The following is a 16,356-nucleotide window of genomic DNA, read 5'->3' as shown; positions in this document are numbered from 1 at the left end:
AGGCATGGTCACCTGGAAAGATTCGCTGAGAGCATTCCACGCCTGGCTGAGCAAACAGGAAGGGGATTTTCAAAATTCCCAGAGAATTTAAAGGGCGGGTCTGACAGTTGGTCACCTGAGGGCAGGGCAGTAGAGTTCAAAGTGATGACCAGAGTGGCTAGAACAAGCATTGTGGGACACTTCTGGAGGCCAATCAGAGCACACTAACAGACCAGGACGTCCACACTGGCGCCGCAGCGCTCAAGCGGGGGCGCACCAAACGTTATTCCACTTGCCGAGGTGTGGTACCAGGAGCGCTCTAGCCACGGAGTCAGAAATGCTTACTGGCCAGTATTGACTGCCTGGCCTACTACATATTCTGTCCTACGCACGTAGGCCTGGTCTACACTGGCAGGGGACGGGGGTGGGATTTAAATTACACAACTTCAGCTACATGAATAACGTAGCTGAAGTAGACGTCCTTAGATCTACTTACCGTGGAGTCTTCACAGCGGTAGGTCGACTGCTGATGCTCCCCCGTCGACTCCACCTATTCTTCTTGCTCCAGTGGATTACTGGAGTCAATGGGAGAGCGCTCGGCAGTAAAGACACAATAAATCGACCCCCGCTGGATCGATTGCTCTGGCGGTAAGTGTAAACATGCCCTTAGAATCAGAAAGGGGCCCTAGACTCATAGTAACTTCAGACAGCAGAACCACACTTGCAAGCATGACAAATTGGCTCAAGCTCTGTAAGTAAGAAAGCCTAAAGCATTCAGCTTCCAGTGACTCAAATATCCTCTGAAAGGAAAGCAAAGTAAGACATTAAAAAACTGAATGTGTGGTTTATTATATTTAAGATTCTTTTTGTCTAAAGGGTTTAAATACTTCTGTCACATAGTTAATAGTAAATTAATGTAATTTTACATGTTCAGTATTTTGATACACAGTACAGGACTACAAACGTGGCAAAGGAGCACTGGAAAATTAATATTTCCTCAATGCAAGTATCCATTCTACAGCACCACTTAAACACTGTGACTAAGGATGCAAGCTGCAGTATTACAAGCACACTAAAAACCCCATACCTACATTAAACATTAGCGAAACAAAACAACTGACACAAGGGCTTAATATTTAAGATTTGATACAGGATTAAAATACTAATATTTTTAATGTCCTGGTTTCAAATTAATAAATATAAAAACAATATAAAAATATACACCAGTTGATAGAAGGATGCACTGAGTAAAATCAGAAAGTTAAATTTCACTTTCAAATGTATGCAGGTATGTCTTTAGGGAGAGAATTTCTGTGTAGCTTCGGCTGGTCTTTCGGAAGAAGTCCAAGCTCGTAATTTGTTCAATGTCACGCACTCGTGCGGTGTGCATCTTCAGGAGATCTTCAACCCACTTGGATTCTTCCTCTGAGCTCTGAAATGAAAACAACTGGATTTAGTTTTAGTGCAGAATCTGTCCTACCTTTGAAAGTGTATTGTACCTTTCCTAATTAGTTAGCTCCAATCAGACACCGGATCTTCACATGCTCTTCCATTCAAAGTCAATTAATGGTAAATAAAGAATGCATGGAGGTATAGTTTTGGGTCAGGTCTTAATTTTAGGATTTGGATTCAAACGTTGCCAAACTTCAAAAAGAGTTGAAGTTACCTGAGAATGGCCCAATACATCAGGAGTCTTGCAAGAATAGTTGTAGATCTCCTGGTGGGACCAGATGATGGTGCTATTGGAAAATCTGTTGCTCACTCAATATTTCTGCCATTTTGTATCAAAATCTCACAAAAGCAGCTTGCAACTTTGGCATAATATTATGTAAACGAGTTCCAGCCCTGGTTAGGCTTTGAACCTTTATCTCAAACTTTAGCCACAGCCTCATTCTGATCTGACCAGCATGTCCTTGCCTCATCTAATAACAATGCCTCACTACTATTTTAATCTTCCATAGATCCTCACTGTAAGAAGAATAGTGACAGCCATTCAGCAGCATCATCCTTGCATGTGACTAGCCCAACTTGCCCAAGACCAAGTTCTAAAAGACCAAGTTCTACACAAAAGTTTTTAGTTTCTGGTTTTGGTCCTGAGACTAATCTCTTCCTCCTTAACTTGACAAAGTCCCCAAGTAAAAACAAACCTATGCCATTAAAAACTAACGTCTACTCTCCCCAGGAAACAGAGTTAGACGTGACCAAAAAAAAATATCAGAGATGCAATAGGTGAGGTTTGTGGGTCACTCTGTGACAGCCAGTAAGTGAGGGAAGTGATTGTTTGCACAGCGTGGGAGTAAAGCACTGAATAATAAGTTAGAGTGTGGATCTAAAGTACATCTCTGTGACCCAGTGCCAATCTGTTTTGATCTGCTATATTTCTCAGAGACAAAACTATTTCACCTTTAGCTCTATATGCCAATAGGAAACTAGCCAAAACAAGAAGTCTGCAAGACAAATCAAGATTTAGGGCCTTGGGGGATGGGGTGGAGTGGGGGCAGGGCCTGGGACAGAGCCAGGGGTCAAGCATCCCCTGGCACTTTGGAAAGTCAGCGCCTGTGTCTGCCTCTCAGTTTCTCCATTGGTGAAATGGAAAAATACTACTACTGTATTATACATGGCTGCTGTGAGATTTAATTCATTAAATTTTTGCAAGTCCCAGCTAGAACCCAGAAACACAGAGAGATGTGAAAAAAGGAACGAGCAATGAAAAAAAGTGCTATTTTTTAAATCTCAGAAAAAAGTTTTGGAGAGGTTAAGGATAGTTCTTTTACCCCACACACTTCACCCATCCCTACAGAATTGGAGGTTAGACACAGCCAGACACTCATTTGAATCAGATGGAATACCATGGTGCAAGAACAGAGCTGATATGGTGATCTCAGGATCAGCGCCATTTTGTCCAATTACATTTTTCTCTAGTTTATCAAGTGTTTTTTTGCCACGTGAAGATGGCAAATAGTCATAATTTACATAATGTTGTACATGCACACAACTGTAAATATACACAGCACTGTAAGCATAGGGAGTGAATGGTGCACAGCAGATATCAAGGCTGATGAATTTATACTCTAAAGGCGTATGCGAAGATATATAAAATAAACTCAGCATCGTAAGTTTATACCAACTCCAAAAAGTGCACAGCATTTAAATATTGATAAGACACATTCCCGTCCCAAAAAGTTTACAGTCTAAAAATAAAGCAATAAGTTCAAGAGAGAGAACATGGGAATTAGTGATAGGGAGAAGACTGCTCAGAGATTTGGGGTTTCAAGGAAGGAACTGAAGGAGAAGAGAAAAGGTGCTTGATGGATAACAGGAGGAACAGTGTTCCAGGCGTATTGTGGGTAGACTTGGAAAGTTTACTCCTACTTGTAGCTGGACCAGGCGCTCTGGCTTTGTGCACCAAGACAACATAAACACAACATGGCTCTGTGGATGAGGGGAAACCAGTGGACATGATATACCTTGACTTTAGCAAAGCTTTTGATTTGGTCTCCTACAGTATTCTTGCCAGAAAGTTAAAAAAAGTATGGATTGACTGAATGGACTATAAGGTGGATAGAAAGCGGTCTAGATCGTTGGGCTCAACGGGTAGTGATCAATGGCTCGATGTCTAGTTGGCAGCCGGTATCAAGTAGAGGGCCCCAGGGGTCGGTCCTGGGGCCGGTTTTGTTCAACATCTTCATTAATGATCTGGATGGTGGGATGGATTGCACCCTCAGCAAGTTCACGGATGACACTAAACTGGGGTGGGGGGGAAGAGGTGTATATGCTGGAGGGTAGGGACAGGGTCCAAAGTGACCTAGACAAATTGGAGGATTGGGCCAAAAGAAATCTGATGAGGTTCAACAAGGACAAGTGCAGAGTCCTGCATTTAAGACGGAAGAATCCCATGTACTGCCACAGGCTGGGGACCGACTGGCTAAGTGGCAGTTCTGCCGAAAAGGACCTGGGGATTATGGTGGATGAGAAGCTGGATATGAGTCAGCAGTGTGCCCTTGTTACCAAGAAGGCTAACGGCATATTGGGCTGCATTAGTAGGAACGTTGCCAGCAGACTGAGGACAGTAATTATTCCCCTCTATCCGGCACCGTTGGGGCCACATCTGGAGTACTGCATACAGTTTTGGGTCCCGCACTATCGAAAGGATGTGGACAAATTGGCAGAGTCCAGCGGAAGGCAACAAAAATTATTACGGGGCTGGGGCACGTGACTTATGAGGAGAGGCTGAAGGAACTGAGCTTATTTAGTCTGCAGAAGAGAAGAGTGAGGGGGGATTTGATAGCAGCCTTCAACTACCTGAAGGGGAGGTTCCAAACAGGATGGAGCTCGGCTGTTCTCAGTGGTGGCAGATGACAGAACAAAAAGTAATGGTCTCAAGTTGCAGTGGGAGAGGTCTAGATTGGATATTAGGAAACACTATTTCACAAGGAGAGTGGTGAAGCACTGGAATGGGTTACCTAGGGAGGTGGCGGAAACTCCATCTTAGAGGTTTTTAAGGCCCGGCTTGACAAAGCCTTGGCTAGGATGATTTGGTGAGGTTGGTCCTGCTTTGAGCAGGGGGTTGGACTAGATGACCTCCTGAGGTCTCTTCCAACCCTAGTCTTCTATGATTCTATAAACAATTTTGATTCAGGAAACAGACTCCTGTCAACCTATAGAGAATAGCCCACTAGGAAAGATTTCTCAGAGACAGAGGAAGTTCAGGCAGAAGTCCAAAAACAGTTGTCTAGGTTACTTGCAGGTCACACAGAATGCAGTATTCCATTGCTTTGTTTTATGCACTCGCTCGCCTGATGTTTGGAGCATGTATAAACATTCAGACGTTAAAATTTAAAAGCCCTATACGAACTGGGTCCATTGTACTTTACCAAACTTCTGCAACTATGAACAGTCTTACCGCTGATCTAAAAGAGCAAGAGTCTTTTGGCCCCAAGAAAATGCAGGAACAGAACAGGTAGAGCATCTCTTTGCTTCTGCAATCCCAGACAGAACACCATTTTGGGGTTTTGTGTTTATTTTTAAGTTGTATGAGGCACCTGGAGTGCCATGGCAGGCAGACACTGTAAAGATTCAGCTCTAGCTGCATCTCACAATGGATTCCCCCCCTCCACCACGAAAACATTCAGTTGTCTGCCACCACGTAACACATTCTGGCCTGTATATTGAACTTTTCCTGCTGCGCAGCTCCAAGGTGATCTCATTAGGAGTTCTGCCATGTATTACGACCCTAGAAGTTATTTACTCTGCTGCGAAATCATTGCATCTCCATACTCCATGTAACCATTTTCACATGTTTAACACAAAACATATTTTAGGGGTTATTTTTTCTTAAAGATAGTGAGCGGTAATAGTTCCACACCTTCTTTTGCTATGTCATGGGGGAGGATCAATATAGCCCAATGATTAGCATAGGGGTCTCAGACTAGAAGCAGGAGTCCCGAGTTCTGTTCCAGCTCTGCCACCAATTCCTTGTTTGACTACAGGCAAGACATTCTGGTTTAAGTTCTCATAAGTGTTCAATAATCATTTTTTTTAAAAAGTCACTGAATGGGATTTTACCCATGGCTATGTCTATACATACTAGTTATGGAAACTAATGTAGCAGAGCCTATTTGAACTTACATTACAGCTCTCATCATTGTCAGGCCGGTGGGGAAGTATGTATGAAAGGACGGATAGTGGCCCATCGCATTTATCAGCAGGCTGAGTGAAATCTAAACAGCTAGTTATGATACTGTAGTAATGAGTTGGAACTGGAACTGAACTGCCTTCCACATACCTAGGAGGAAAATGCAAACAAACATTTAGCAAAATCTGCCAGATGAACTCCTAAATAAGAGATTCCTTGTGAAGTGCTATTTGTACGTAGTGTTGTCAGAGTACTCATATCCACCTTCACAGACAGGTGTCCTCTTCAGTTAGAATGTGAGTAAATGTAGGTATAGAGGTCACTAGGAGGCTCCAAGTTGAAACATTCTAAAATTAAATAGTTGATACATTCTAAAATTAATTCCTACTTGTTGCCCACTAACCCTATTTAAAGGGCTTCATTACAGACCAGAAACCAAGCAAAGAACATTGGGGTCCAGAGTCTGGATTCTTGCGTCAGCCAGGAGAATTCTTTCAGCATATAGGAAATCTTCAAGTCAGCATAGCAGCTCTACGTTCATCTCCCCTTCTTTCCTCAGGCCCTGGGGTGACGAGTGTGGCTAGAATGCCTCTGCACGCTGGAATGGCCCCTGAATGGTTGTTCCTGGAATGGCCCCACTGGAGTTGTCAGCCATTGATAAGTTATTCATAGATTTTATTGCCAGAAGTGGTTGTGACAGGGCCCACAGAGAGGTTTCATCTCTGCCATTCAATCAATTTGGAGGATCAATTTGGAGCTATTGTTTCTGGCTATCTGCAGACTCAGCAAAGCCGAGAGGCTACACATTTACTAGATTTATTTTGCAACCTTGAGGGCTCTACAAACTTTTTTAAAATGAATGCTGAGATTCTAATGTAATAACATGACTCCAGGAGCTGGGGCTTTAGACATGGGCCTATAATGGCTATGTCTTACTCTATCCCTGCTTCTACATAACAGACCATAAAATTTCACTCATTAATTCCCATATGAATTCCAATGGTATCTGACTGAATTAGATTATCCCTCTTAGAAAAATATCCAAGTCTTTAGGTTGCTCTAATTTACAGTGGGAACTGGAGTGGTCCACAGAAGGTCCCAAAAATCTAAGGTCTACAAAAATGGCAAAACAGCCCACTTTAACTTTCTCTCTTTCTTCACTCTAAACTATAGTAAGGGCAGCTCAGACTGTGGCTCTAGAAGTTGACAAGCTTTCTTGATGTAGTCACCATCATAAAATGAACCAACTAGTTTGTATAGTTAGAGCACCACAGATATTATAAGCAGATGTAAAGATTCTAGAATATACCTTCTGATGAGGTATTTCAAGATTATTGGTAGGAAAGCATTGTTCAACATGAATTAACAAAAGACTTGAGTATTTAACTCCATAGCCCTATTGTCTTAGCACTGCATTGCAAGCTACGTAAGCAGAACGTGCCCCACACTTACAAGTAAAAGTATTGGAAAATACTGCAGTTAGTGAGGTTCCCATCAAAGTTGCCATTATAGGAAGGATGAATGAACACTACAAGGTCAAGGTAGGGAATTCTCTGGTGATCGGTAGTTCCATTGTTGTTCTCTAGAACGGAACGAATTGCTTTTTTATCCCCACCCATAAGGACATTTAAACCTGAGAATACTTCCTTTAACAAGATATGCGAGAGTCAAGAAACTTATGCTTACCAGATCATAAACTAACCAGCAGTTTTATTGACTTCAAAGAACTTGACTGATGGCTTTACAAGTTAGCACCTTGTACCTCGAGCCCAAATACCAACCAATTGGGAAATACTGTATTTTTAGACGGTCATTAAGAACAGTTAATGCATTTAAATATAAATTCTTACTGTTTTATCTTTTCTGGTGTGTCATGTAAACCATCATAGTCATAATCGAAGATTGGTCCACTTATGACATTTACTCCATTTCGTTCAGTTGCATACCTCTTCACCAAAACCCTTTGAAAATAATTCCATACCTCTGTGCAAAGACACAAGATTACCTTTAGTGACCAAAACAATGCTTAGATAGGAGTTTCTAGATATGCTTTATGTGCAAGGATAAAAATCCAAACAGTTCATTCATATTATGCATGCAGCTATCCGAGGCATTATTGTAGAATCACAGAATCATAGGACTGGAAGAGACCTTGAGAGGTCATATAGTTCTGTCCCCTGCACACGTGGCAGAACCAAGTATTATTTAGGTCGGGGTAGTCAACAGGTGGACTGGAGCCAAATCCGAACCACCAGATGGACCCCTTTTAAATGGACCCCAAAATCTTTTTGTTTACTTCGTATCATCATTATCATCATTAGTTTATTATTATTTTCTCAGAAGTCTGGACCTTGACTATACCTTGACCAAAAAATTTGGACTTTGACCACCCTTCCTGCAGTTTAAGCCATTGCTTCTTGTTCTATCCTCAGAGGTTAAGGAGAACAATTTCCCCCCCTCCTACTTGTGACATTTTATGTATTTGAAAACTTATGTCCCCTCTCAATCTTCTCTTCTCCAGACTAAACAAACCCATTTTTTCCATCTTCCCTCATAGGTCATGTTTTCTAGACCGTTAATCATTTTTTCCCCTCTTCTCTGGACTTTCTCCAATTTGTCCCATCCTTTCCTGAAATGGCCCAGAACTGGATGCAATACTTTAGTTGAGGCCTAATCAGCGTGGAGTAGAGTGAAGAATTACTTCTCATGTCTTACTTACAACATTCCTGCTATACATCCCAGATGAGGTTTGCTTTTTTTGCAATGGTGTTACACTGTTAACACATATTTAGCTTGTGATCCACTATGACCCCCAGATCCCTTTCCGCAGCACCTCCTTCCTCTGCAGTCCTTCCCATTTTGTATGTGTGCAACTGAGTTTTTCCTTCATATGTGGAGTACTTGCATTTGTCCCTATTGAATTTCATCCTATTTCCTTCAGACCATGTCTCCAGTTTGTGCAAATCATTTTGAATTTAATCCTTATTCTCCCAAGCACTTGGAGCCCCTCCCAGCTTGGTATCGTCCGCAGACTCTATAAGTGTATTCCTTATGTCATTACCTAAATCATTGATGAAAATATTGAACAGAACCGGACTCAGAACTGATCCCTGCAGGACCCCACTTAATATGCCCCCCTTCCAGCTTGACTGTGACCACCAATAACTACTCTCTTGGAACAGTTTTCCAACCATTATGCACCCACCTTATAGTAGCTCCATCTAGGTTTCATTTCCTAGTTTGTTTATCAGAAAGTCATGCAAGGACAGTTTTAGAAGTCTTACTACAGATTATTGTAGCTTCACTGAGGCTTTGTCTACACCAACACAGCTTTTAGCAACATGGCTGGGTCACCACAGCCATGCCACTAAAGTCATGCTGGGTAGCTGCTGGTTGTCAGCTCTCCTGCTGACAAAAAAACTTCCACCCCCAACGAGCGGCGTTTGTGTTGTCGGCAGGAAAGCGCTCCTGCCGACAATTCGTTATTTACACTGGCACTTGTCGTGGCAAAAACTTTATCTCTGGGGTGGGGGCGGAAGACGAAAATTTTTGTTGTTCAATTGCCAGTGTAGACATAGCCTCAGTTTCGCTAGATCAGTGACACTCAGACTGAGGCTCGTGAGCTGCAAGTGGATATTTAATGTGTCTCCTGCAGCTCTTTGCAGCACATGATATTACAACACTGTGTGATTTAACTATTAACGAATCTAAGTTATTAACCAATCAGGCTGCTTTCACCATGTTGTTAACCAATTGTAGTTGATAAAAACAACGCGGTGGCTCTTTTGGGTAACGCTGATCACGAATTTGGCTCCCGAACCACTGAGTCTGAGTATCACTGCTCTAGATGAAGCCTGCTAGATTTCTCTGTGCTTTATTAATCTTTTTCCAATGAGTGATGAAGGAAAGGCACAGTATCATTCTAAGGCTGACATTGCAAAAGATCTTCTACAGAGAGCTTGCTGTTCCTTCTCTAGCAGTAGAACTGAGTATTCACATACACACTTGCAATGTCCTTGGCTCTTCATAAGCACAAAGTCTCAGTGCTGCTATGATTAATTGAATAGCAAAACCTCTAATCTCTAAAGAAGGTCAAATCTAAAACAGCATGAAAAGCACATTCCTTCAGTGAGGTTCCCTCAGACATTAATTGTCTAATTTCTGGAACTAGGTGGACTCTGCAATGACTTAGTTATATTGTAACATATTATGTAAGAGCTGTGTCCTTCTGAAGTGACGTGATAGATTGTCATATCGGACAAGATATCAATACACTTCCTCCTTAACCTATAAGCATCTTCATTTATAAAATATGGGACATACGCACAGAGCTCCTCAGACATCCTCCATTTTCCTGTTATACATTTTAAAATCCTCATGTATGGGGACCTTCTCCCTCTGTACAGCACATGCATACTTCAAATACTACAGAAATCATGACTACCATCAACCCCTCCACTGGCGAACCCTGTGAGTTGTTGGGGGACTCCAACACCAAGTTATAATAAAAAAAAGACCAACCACAATATGAGCAATTTATGGTTGTTTGGGTCCTATGATTATGTTCCTGGAAATAGCATTTTTATAAATCATTGACTTCAGAGTGAGTAATCAGTATGATTTTCCACTGTTTGGTCAGGTAACTCATTCTGCCACCTTTGCTCAAGCTCCTTATGTAGATCACCACTTGTTTCTACCCACAGGCTTGCTAAATCCCTCCTTTGGTTTGAAAAAACCATCCCAGAGTTTTGAGGTTTTAAGCCAAACCGCTCTGGTCTAGAATTTGATTGGAAATCTCGCAAGAGCTGCTTCTTGAGCCTCTTCCAAGACTTTCTGCTTCCAGCCAAGCCAGAAATGCCACCAGAATAGTCTGATAGTTTGCTGCCTCCCACCAAAACTAGGAAGCAAAGCGGCGCACAAACCAAAGAAAAGTTAATGGGTTTCAGTTAGATTTAGGTCAGTTTCACTTTTTGTTTAGATGCATTTAGCCCCATCTGTGATAAATCCATTTGGTCCACCTGTATTCCTATACATGTATTCAGAGAAGCCAGGTGAAAGTTATTCACTAAACCTCTAAATCAGTTTCATTCCATAGTTCAACAGCCAAACCAGCTTTTGAAAGATATCTATACCACTTAGCTAAGTGGTGCGTGGAATCAGCTGTAACCCACAAGAGTGTCATACTTACTTTTGAAGGCAGGATACATTGGAATGATATTTGTTATTAGAAAGGCATCATATTTAGCTTCTGCAGAGGAACTTAGTTCTGAAAGTCATAGACAAGACGTGTTAACATGAAAGTTCCTAGTGAAAATCTCAAGACTCAAGAAAAATAAATTAAACAATTGCAGGCAGTAATCAAAAGAAAGATGATCTTCTAAATGAGACTCTGGATTAAATTAAAACACAATTTCTTATTACTTTGCATGACAGATGGACTCAGAACAGAGGGGTTTTGTCCATGTTTCAATCTTCCACCAGCTAAATTTGTTTCTATTTTTGCACATTCTCACGTGGTGTGATAATTGTGCTGTATTGTTTTGCAATTTTTTTTTTTTTAAAAGGCTCACACTTCAAGGCAGAATAGAGTCTGTTCAGAAAAATCAAGAAATGATCCATCTCCCTACTGCCTTTAGTTCTGTTACATACATACTCCTTTTAAAAACCATTTCAAACCCTTCCTTTAATAAGTCAGAGGGGAGGAAGTCATACCCCCAAGGCTGCAACCGTCTGCTCAGACATTAATTCTGACTGCATATCCATCCATTCCCCAGAGACTGAAAGAGGTGGTAAGCAAGTCAGCCAGCAGAGCTTAAGATAATCATTTGTACAACATGCATGAAAAATTCTTGATCTCTCTTTACAGACAGAGAAATCCATTCTCATTAAGTTTTCAGACTAAACAATTTTGGTTGTGACATGTAGTAATAGTTTATTAAAGCTTATGACAAAGAAATTCAGACACTAGCTGTGTTTCTCTAGGATTTTGAATTGAATACTGCTGGCCAGATGCTCTGCTGGTGTATATTGGCGTAGGTACATTGACTTAAAGAGGAGTGAAGCCAAATTTTGCCAGCTGAGGCTCTCTCCCTTCATCATTACTGCATACACAATAAATACCAGGTTTCAAACTATTCAACCAGTATTTGATGGCACAAAAATGGCTCTTTTGTGATCTTATTTCATATCCATGGATTTTAAGTCCAGAAGGGATCACTGATCTATGGCCTGGGTTAGGCATAAGGTCAGCTTATAGAATTCCAGCCTGTAATTTCTACATCAAGCTCAGTTTCTAAGAAATGCTGTAGCTTATATAAAAGTAAGACATCCAGACTTGACTTGAAGATTGAGAAAGACGGAAAAATCTACCATATTGGTAAGCTGTTCTAATGGTTAATTACTCTCATTGTTAAATATTTATATCTTAATTTCCAGTTTTGAATTGGTCAAGTTTCAAATTTAACTTTCAATCACTGAGGTCTTGTTTTGTCTTTGTTTGCTAGACAAAAGAGCCCTTCTCTATTTCCAGATATCTTCTTCCCATGCAAGTAGTTCTGGACTGATCAAATCACCTCTTATCCTTCTTTTTGATAATAAAGAGATTGATTGACAGCTGAATGGATAGTTGAGTTACTGAACTTTTCAGAAGCAGAGAGAGAACTGAAATTCATACAGTAGTCAAAATCATGTACAATTAAAACGGAGTTACATTTAGCTGATAACAGTTCCATTGGGTTACTACTATCTCTCCATAAAAAATAATTGTTAATACTGAGGCTATCAAATATCTGTTCTGTGACACTTAATAACCCTCAACCCCTACAGATCTTGTGCCTTCTTTTTCCTAGGAAAAAGTTTCCCTAACTGATAAGAGGAAGCTCAAAAATCTCTATGGAACCAAAAGTAACTGCATACAGAATATCTCCTTTATATTCTACAGACATCCTATTTAAACTTACGAGGAGGAAAAAGAAATCCATAAGTCATTTGTTTATCTGCTCTGTAGGCTGAACAGCTCTGACTGTTTCCTGGAGAAATGCGCAGATCAGGCCTCACACAGTTAGAGAGATGCTCAGGGACACCAGATACCTCTGCCTGCATTGAAAGGCATACATGGAATCAACTGTAAATATCATTCCAGGAAAAGAAGTCAGAAACAAGAGAGTGTGACTTGTTTAGGCCTAACATCAATAAAGAATGTTATGTGAAGCATAATGATTTCAAATAGTCAACGGGTAAGATGAAGGATCCTCTAGAATATAAAATATATCCATCAACCTTTATAGTAAAAACCTGTTCCATGAGACAGTCTACTTTAGCAATCTAGTAGTAGGAATTCCCACTGGAAACAACTTGATAAACTAGAGGATTAAACTAGACATTCTGTTGCAGAAAAACAAATCCTGGGTTAAGTGTTGGGTTTTTTTTTAAACCAATAAGCAAAGCAGCACATGGTCCTTAAAATTCCATTTTTCATGGAGAGTGGAAGTGCTCTTTATAATGAAAATCTATGTTATTCCAAGCAGGAAATTCCCTGAAGGAAAGGGAATTTTAAGACTCCAGGAAAAACAGGTAGTAGTAATCTTGTATGTCATTTTCAAAAGCAAAGAATAAATCTGACCTGTTTTGAAATAGTGTATGATGTCCAGAGAGGCATGAGGAATGTTTCACTGTAACCACTTTCAAAAAAGTCTTGGTGATGTAAAGATATTGTATTTGTACGATAAAGAACTGCAGGACGTCCGTACAGGAGGTGTTTCTCTAGAAATTGGAGGAAGTTACATTAACTTATATGTAATACCTAAGAAGAAAAAACCCAGCCAGAATCAATGTGTCCAACACATGCCCATTTAAAAGGCAAATCCCCTGTGTAGCACCCAGTCTAAATAACTGAGCCGACTGCTACAGAAATACAGTAGTTTAGACTTAAAAGGATAAAAAGAGAAATTCTTCCCATCTCATCCCATCCATCCCCCAAACACAGAACGGCAGTGGAAATGCTCAGATTCAGAATAGCCGTGGGGTGGGTGCCTCAGCAGAGGAACTACCAGACCTGCAGCTCCATTCTGGTCTGCTCACATGCAAGTAGCCTCCAAGAAGCTGGTCTCCCTGTGTAGAAAACCATGCCCCTCTGAACAGCAGTTGTGAAACTTGACAAGAATGTCAATTTCAGCCAGCAGCTATGAGTCCAGGGAGCCTATTTCTTTTTGGAAACAACCTGTGCCAGTGTTTTCTGAAGTGATTTTTTAAGAAGAGGGAAGTGGATTTGCAGTTTGAGAGAATTACAAAAACCTTGGTTTTGTTCTGATTTAGAATGAAATCAAATTAGGAAACGGCAACATGTCCTGCAAACTAGAAATCCCTAGTTTTGGCCAGTTCTAGCTTAGAACAAGTGGCGATTCAGTGTACCATGTTGGATTCACAAATAGACAAGTTTCAGAGTAGCAGCCGTGTTAGTCTTATTCGCAAAAAGAAAAGGAGTATTTATGGCACCTTAGAGACTAACAAATTTATTTGAGCATAAGCTTTCGTGAGCTACAGCTCACTTCATCGGATGCATTCCGATGAAGTGAGCTGTAGCTCACGAAAGCTTATGCTCAAATAAATCTGTTAGTCTCTAAGGTGCCATAAATACTCCTTTTCTTTTGAGAATACAGACAATTTAAATATGATGACTGAAATTGACACAGGTGCTACAGTAGCTAAATTTCTGAAGACATGTACAAGAACAAATGTATTCATAGTTTACTAAGAAAAAACTGATAAAATGTTGAAAAAAAGTTATAACCAAACAAGATCAAGGTTTCAGGATGCCTGCAAGTATAGTGGTACTCATTTGCTGTTACCATTAATTGGTACAGAATGAAGTATTCCTTCAGTATTAGCAGAAATTGGTTTAAGACAAAGTTGTAGTAGCATGCCTCCCATGCTCTACTGTTAGATTCCATAGTGAAAAGAAAAATTTAATTCTGTTTTTGATGTGGACATTGGTTTAGTGGTAGGTATAACAGCAGAATTATAGGTAGTTAAAAATGCCAGACCAAAATTTCATCAGGTGCTTTATGATGATAACCTGTAGAAAAGCAATTAAACTTGCAGAAGCAAGGAATAATTTTACCCGTTTGTATTACTAGAATTAAGGAAACGGAAAGATCTATGAAAGCTACACACACACACCACCCCCCCAAAAAATCACCATAAATGCCTGACTAGAAGTAGCTCAGGATCCAATTCCAAAAAACTACAAGATTTGCTAAAGTAGCAGGGAAAATTTACAAAGTTTGGTCCAGCTCAAGCTAACACACACACGGCTAACGGAATTTAGCAAGATTCTAAAAGGAAATTGGACATTTATATTGATAAGAATATTCAGAGCTATTATAGGTTAATGTTAAAACAAGTTTTGGTAAGGAATACAAAACAATAGGCTTCAAAATTGAGCCAATCTATATTAAGGATTAGGATGCCATTATCCTACATCTGTCTAACATGGAGTTTCTTGCATCTTCTTCTGACCACTATCAGAAACAGAATGCTGGACTAACGGACTTTAGGTCTGATTTAGTAACTGCCAGACTATGCTTCTAAAATCTACACAGACACTAAAGTGCACGAGTTTACTGTATTTTATAAATTCCCATTAGTTACATAGGGCCAGATTCTCTCACCCTCCTTCACACTGACTAGTATCTTACTCCTCAAGAATCCCCACTTAAACATTTGTAAGCGTAACAAAATAAAGCCCTGTGGCCTTGATCCAGCAAAGCACATGCTTAAGTTTAAACATGCAAATAGGCCCATGGGATCCTTATATAAGTAATATTAAGTAAGGTCAGGGTTTATGTTAGCAAACTGGGTACAGAGGGAGGTTGCAATGGCAAAGAGTAGCCACAGCCTCCTTCCCAGAGGAACAGAACAGTCCAAAGGGTGGATGTGACCAAGGATGCATTGGTTTAGTACATCCCAATGGCAGCCGCTGTTGCTTGGCTCATACAGAGCTTTTAGCAGAAGGTAAAGCTGCCTTGTCCTGGTGGAAATGCTAAGGGAAAATCAGATGGCAAGCCACCCACCTTGCCCCTGCACCATCAAGAGTGAATCTAGCCCACAGGCTTACATCTTAGGTAAACTCATGTGCTATTTGGTAGAGTTGTAAGAAAAGTTGGTTTACTGTCCAATGTAGTGTAATTAAACCAAAATATTATTTTTCCATTAAAGCACCAATACAAATATAAAGAAAAACATTCATATATTTAGTTTGAATGTTGGTTTTAAATTTAGTAAACAGTCACTGAAAATGAAGAAAAATAAATGTTTTATTAACCACCATGTCCTTACCTTCTGTTCCTTTGACATGAAATCGCTTATTGAGTTCATCCAACTTGTTCTTTATAAAAAAAAATTTTTTAAATGAAAAAAAGATTAGCAGCTGAACCATAAGAGCATTCTCTGACATCTCATGTTCATTATTTATTTAGCAAAGTAATACTAGCACTCTAACACCCTGATTGTGAAGGACACATTACACTAAATATTCCAAAGGGCATGAAAGATCCTTAACGGCAAGAAGGATCAAAGGGATACTTAAACATTAGAGCCTTCTCTTAAAGTGACAACATGCAATATATCCCTAACCTGCAGTATAAGACAATTATCCTTAACGACACCAGCATGAATAAATCCATGAGTCTACCTTGTCATCACATGTACAGCCCAAATCAAAATTCAGATGCAGAAAATGCAGC

The 16,356-nt window shown here is 40.3% G+C and overlaps 1 protein-coding gene across 1 annotated transcript in view; it reads right to left on the bottom strand.

Moving 5' to 3' along the window:
- Window positions 1-807: 807 nt before the first annotated feature.
- Window positions 808-16,356, bottom strand: part of ENPP2 (ectonucleotide pyrophosphatase/phosphodiesterase 2) — a 66,018-nt gene continuing 50,469 nt past the window's right edge. The window contains 8 exon segments of the mRNA XM_043539147.1: window positions 808-1,411; window positions 5,608-5,764; window positions 7,465-7,597; window positions 10,803-10,880; window positions 12,574-12,709; window positions 13,236-13,375; window positions 15,950-15,998; window positions 16,305-16,355. Of these exon segments, the coding sequence (XP_043395082.1) occupies window positions 1,241-1,411; window positions 5,608-5,764; window positions 7,465-7,597; window positions 10,803-10,880; window positions 12,574-12,709; window positions 13,236-13,375; window positions 15,950-15,998; window positions 16,305-16,355 (915 nt within the window). The 3' untranslated portion in view covers window positions 808-1,240.

Source organism: Chelonia mydas, chromosome 2, assembly GCF_015237465.2.
Source record: "Chelonia mydas isolate rCheMyd1 chromosome 2, rCheMyd1.pri.v2, whole genome shotgun sequence".
Classification (NCBI taxonomy): Eukaryota; Metazoa; Chordata; order Testudines; family Cheloniidae; genus Chelonia; species Chelonia mydas.
The sequence above is the reverse complement of the archived record's forward strand: the minus strand, read 5'-3'. Positions and strand labels throughout refer to the sequence as shown.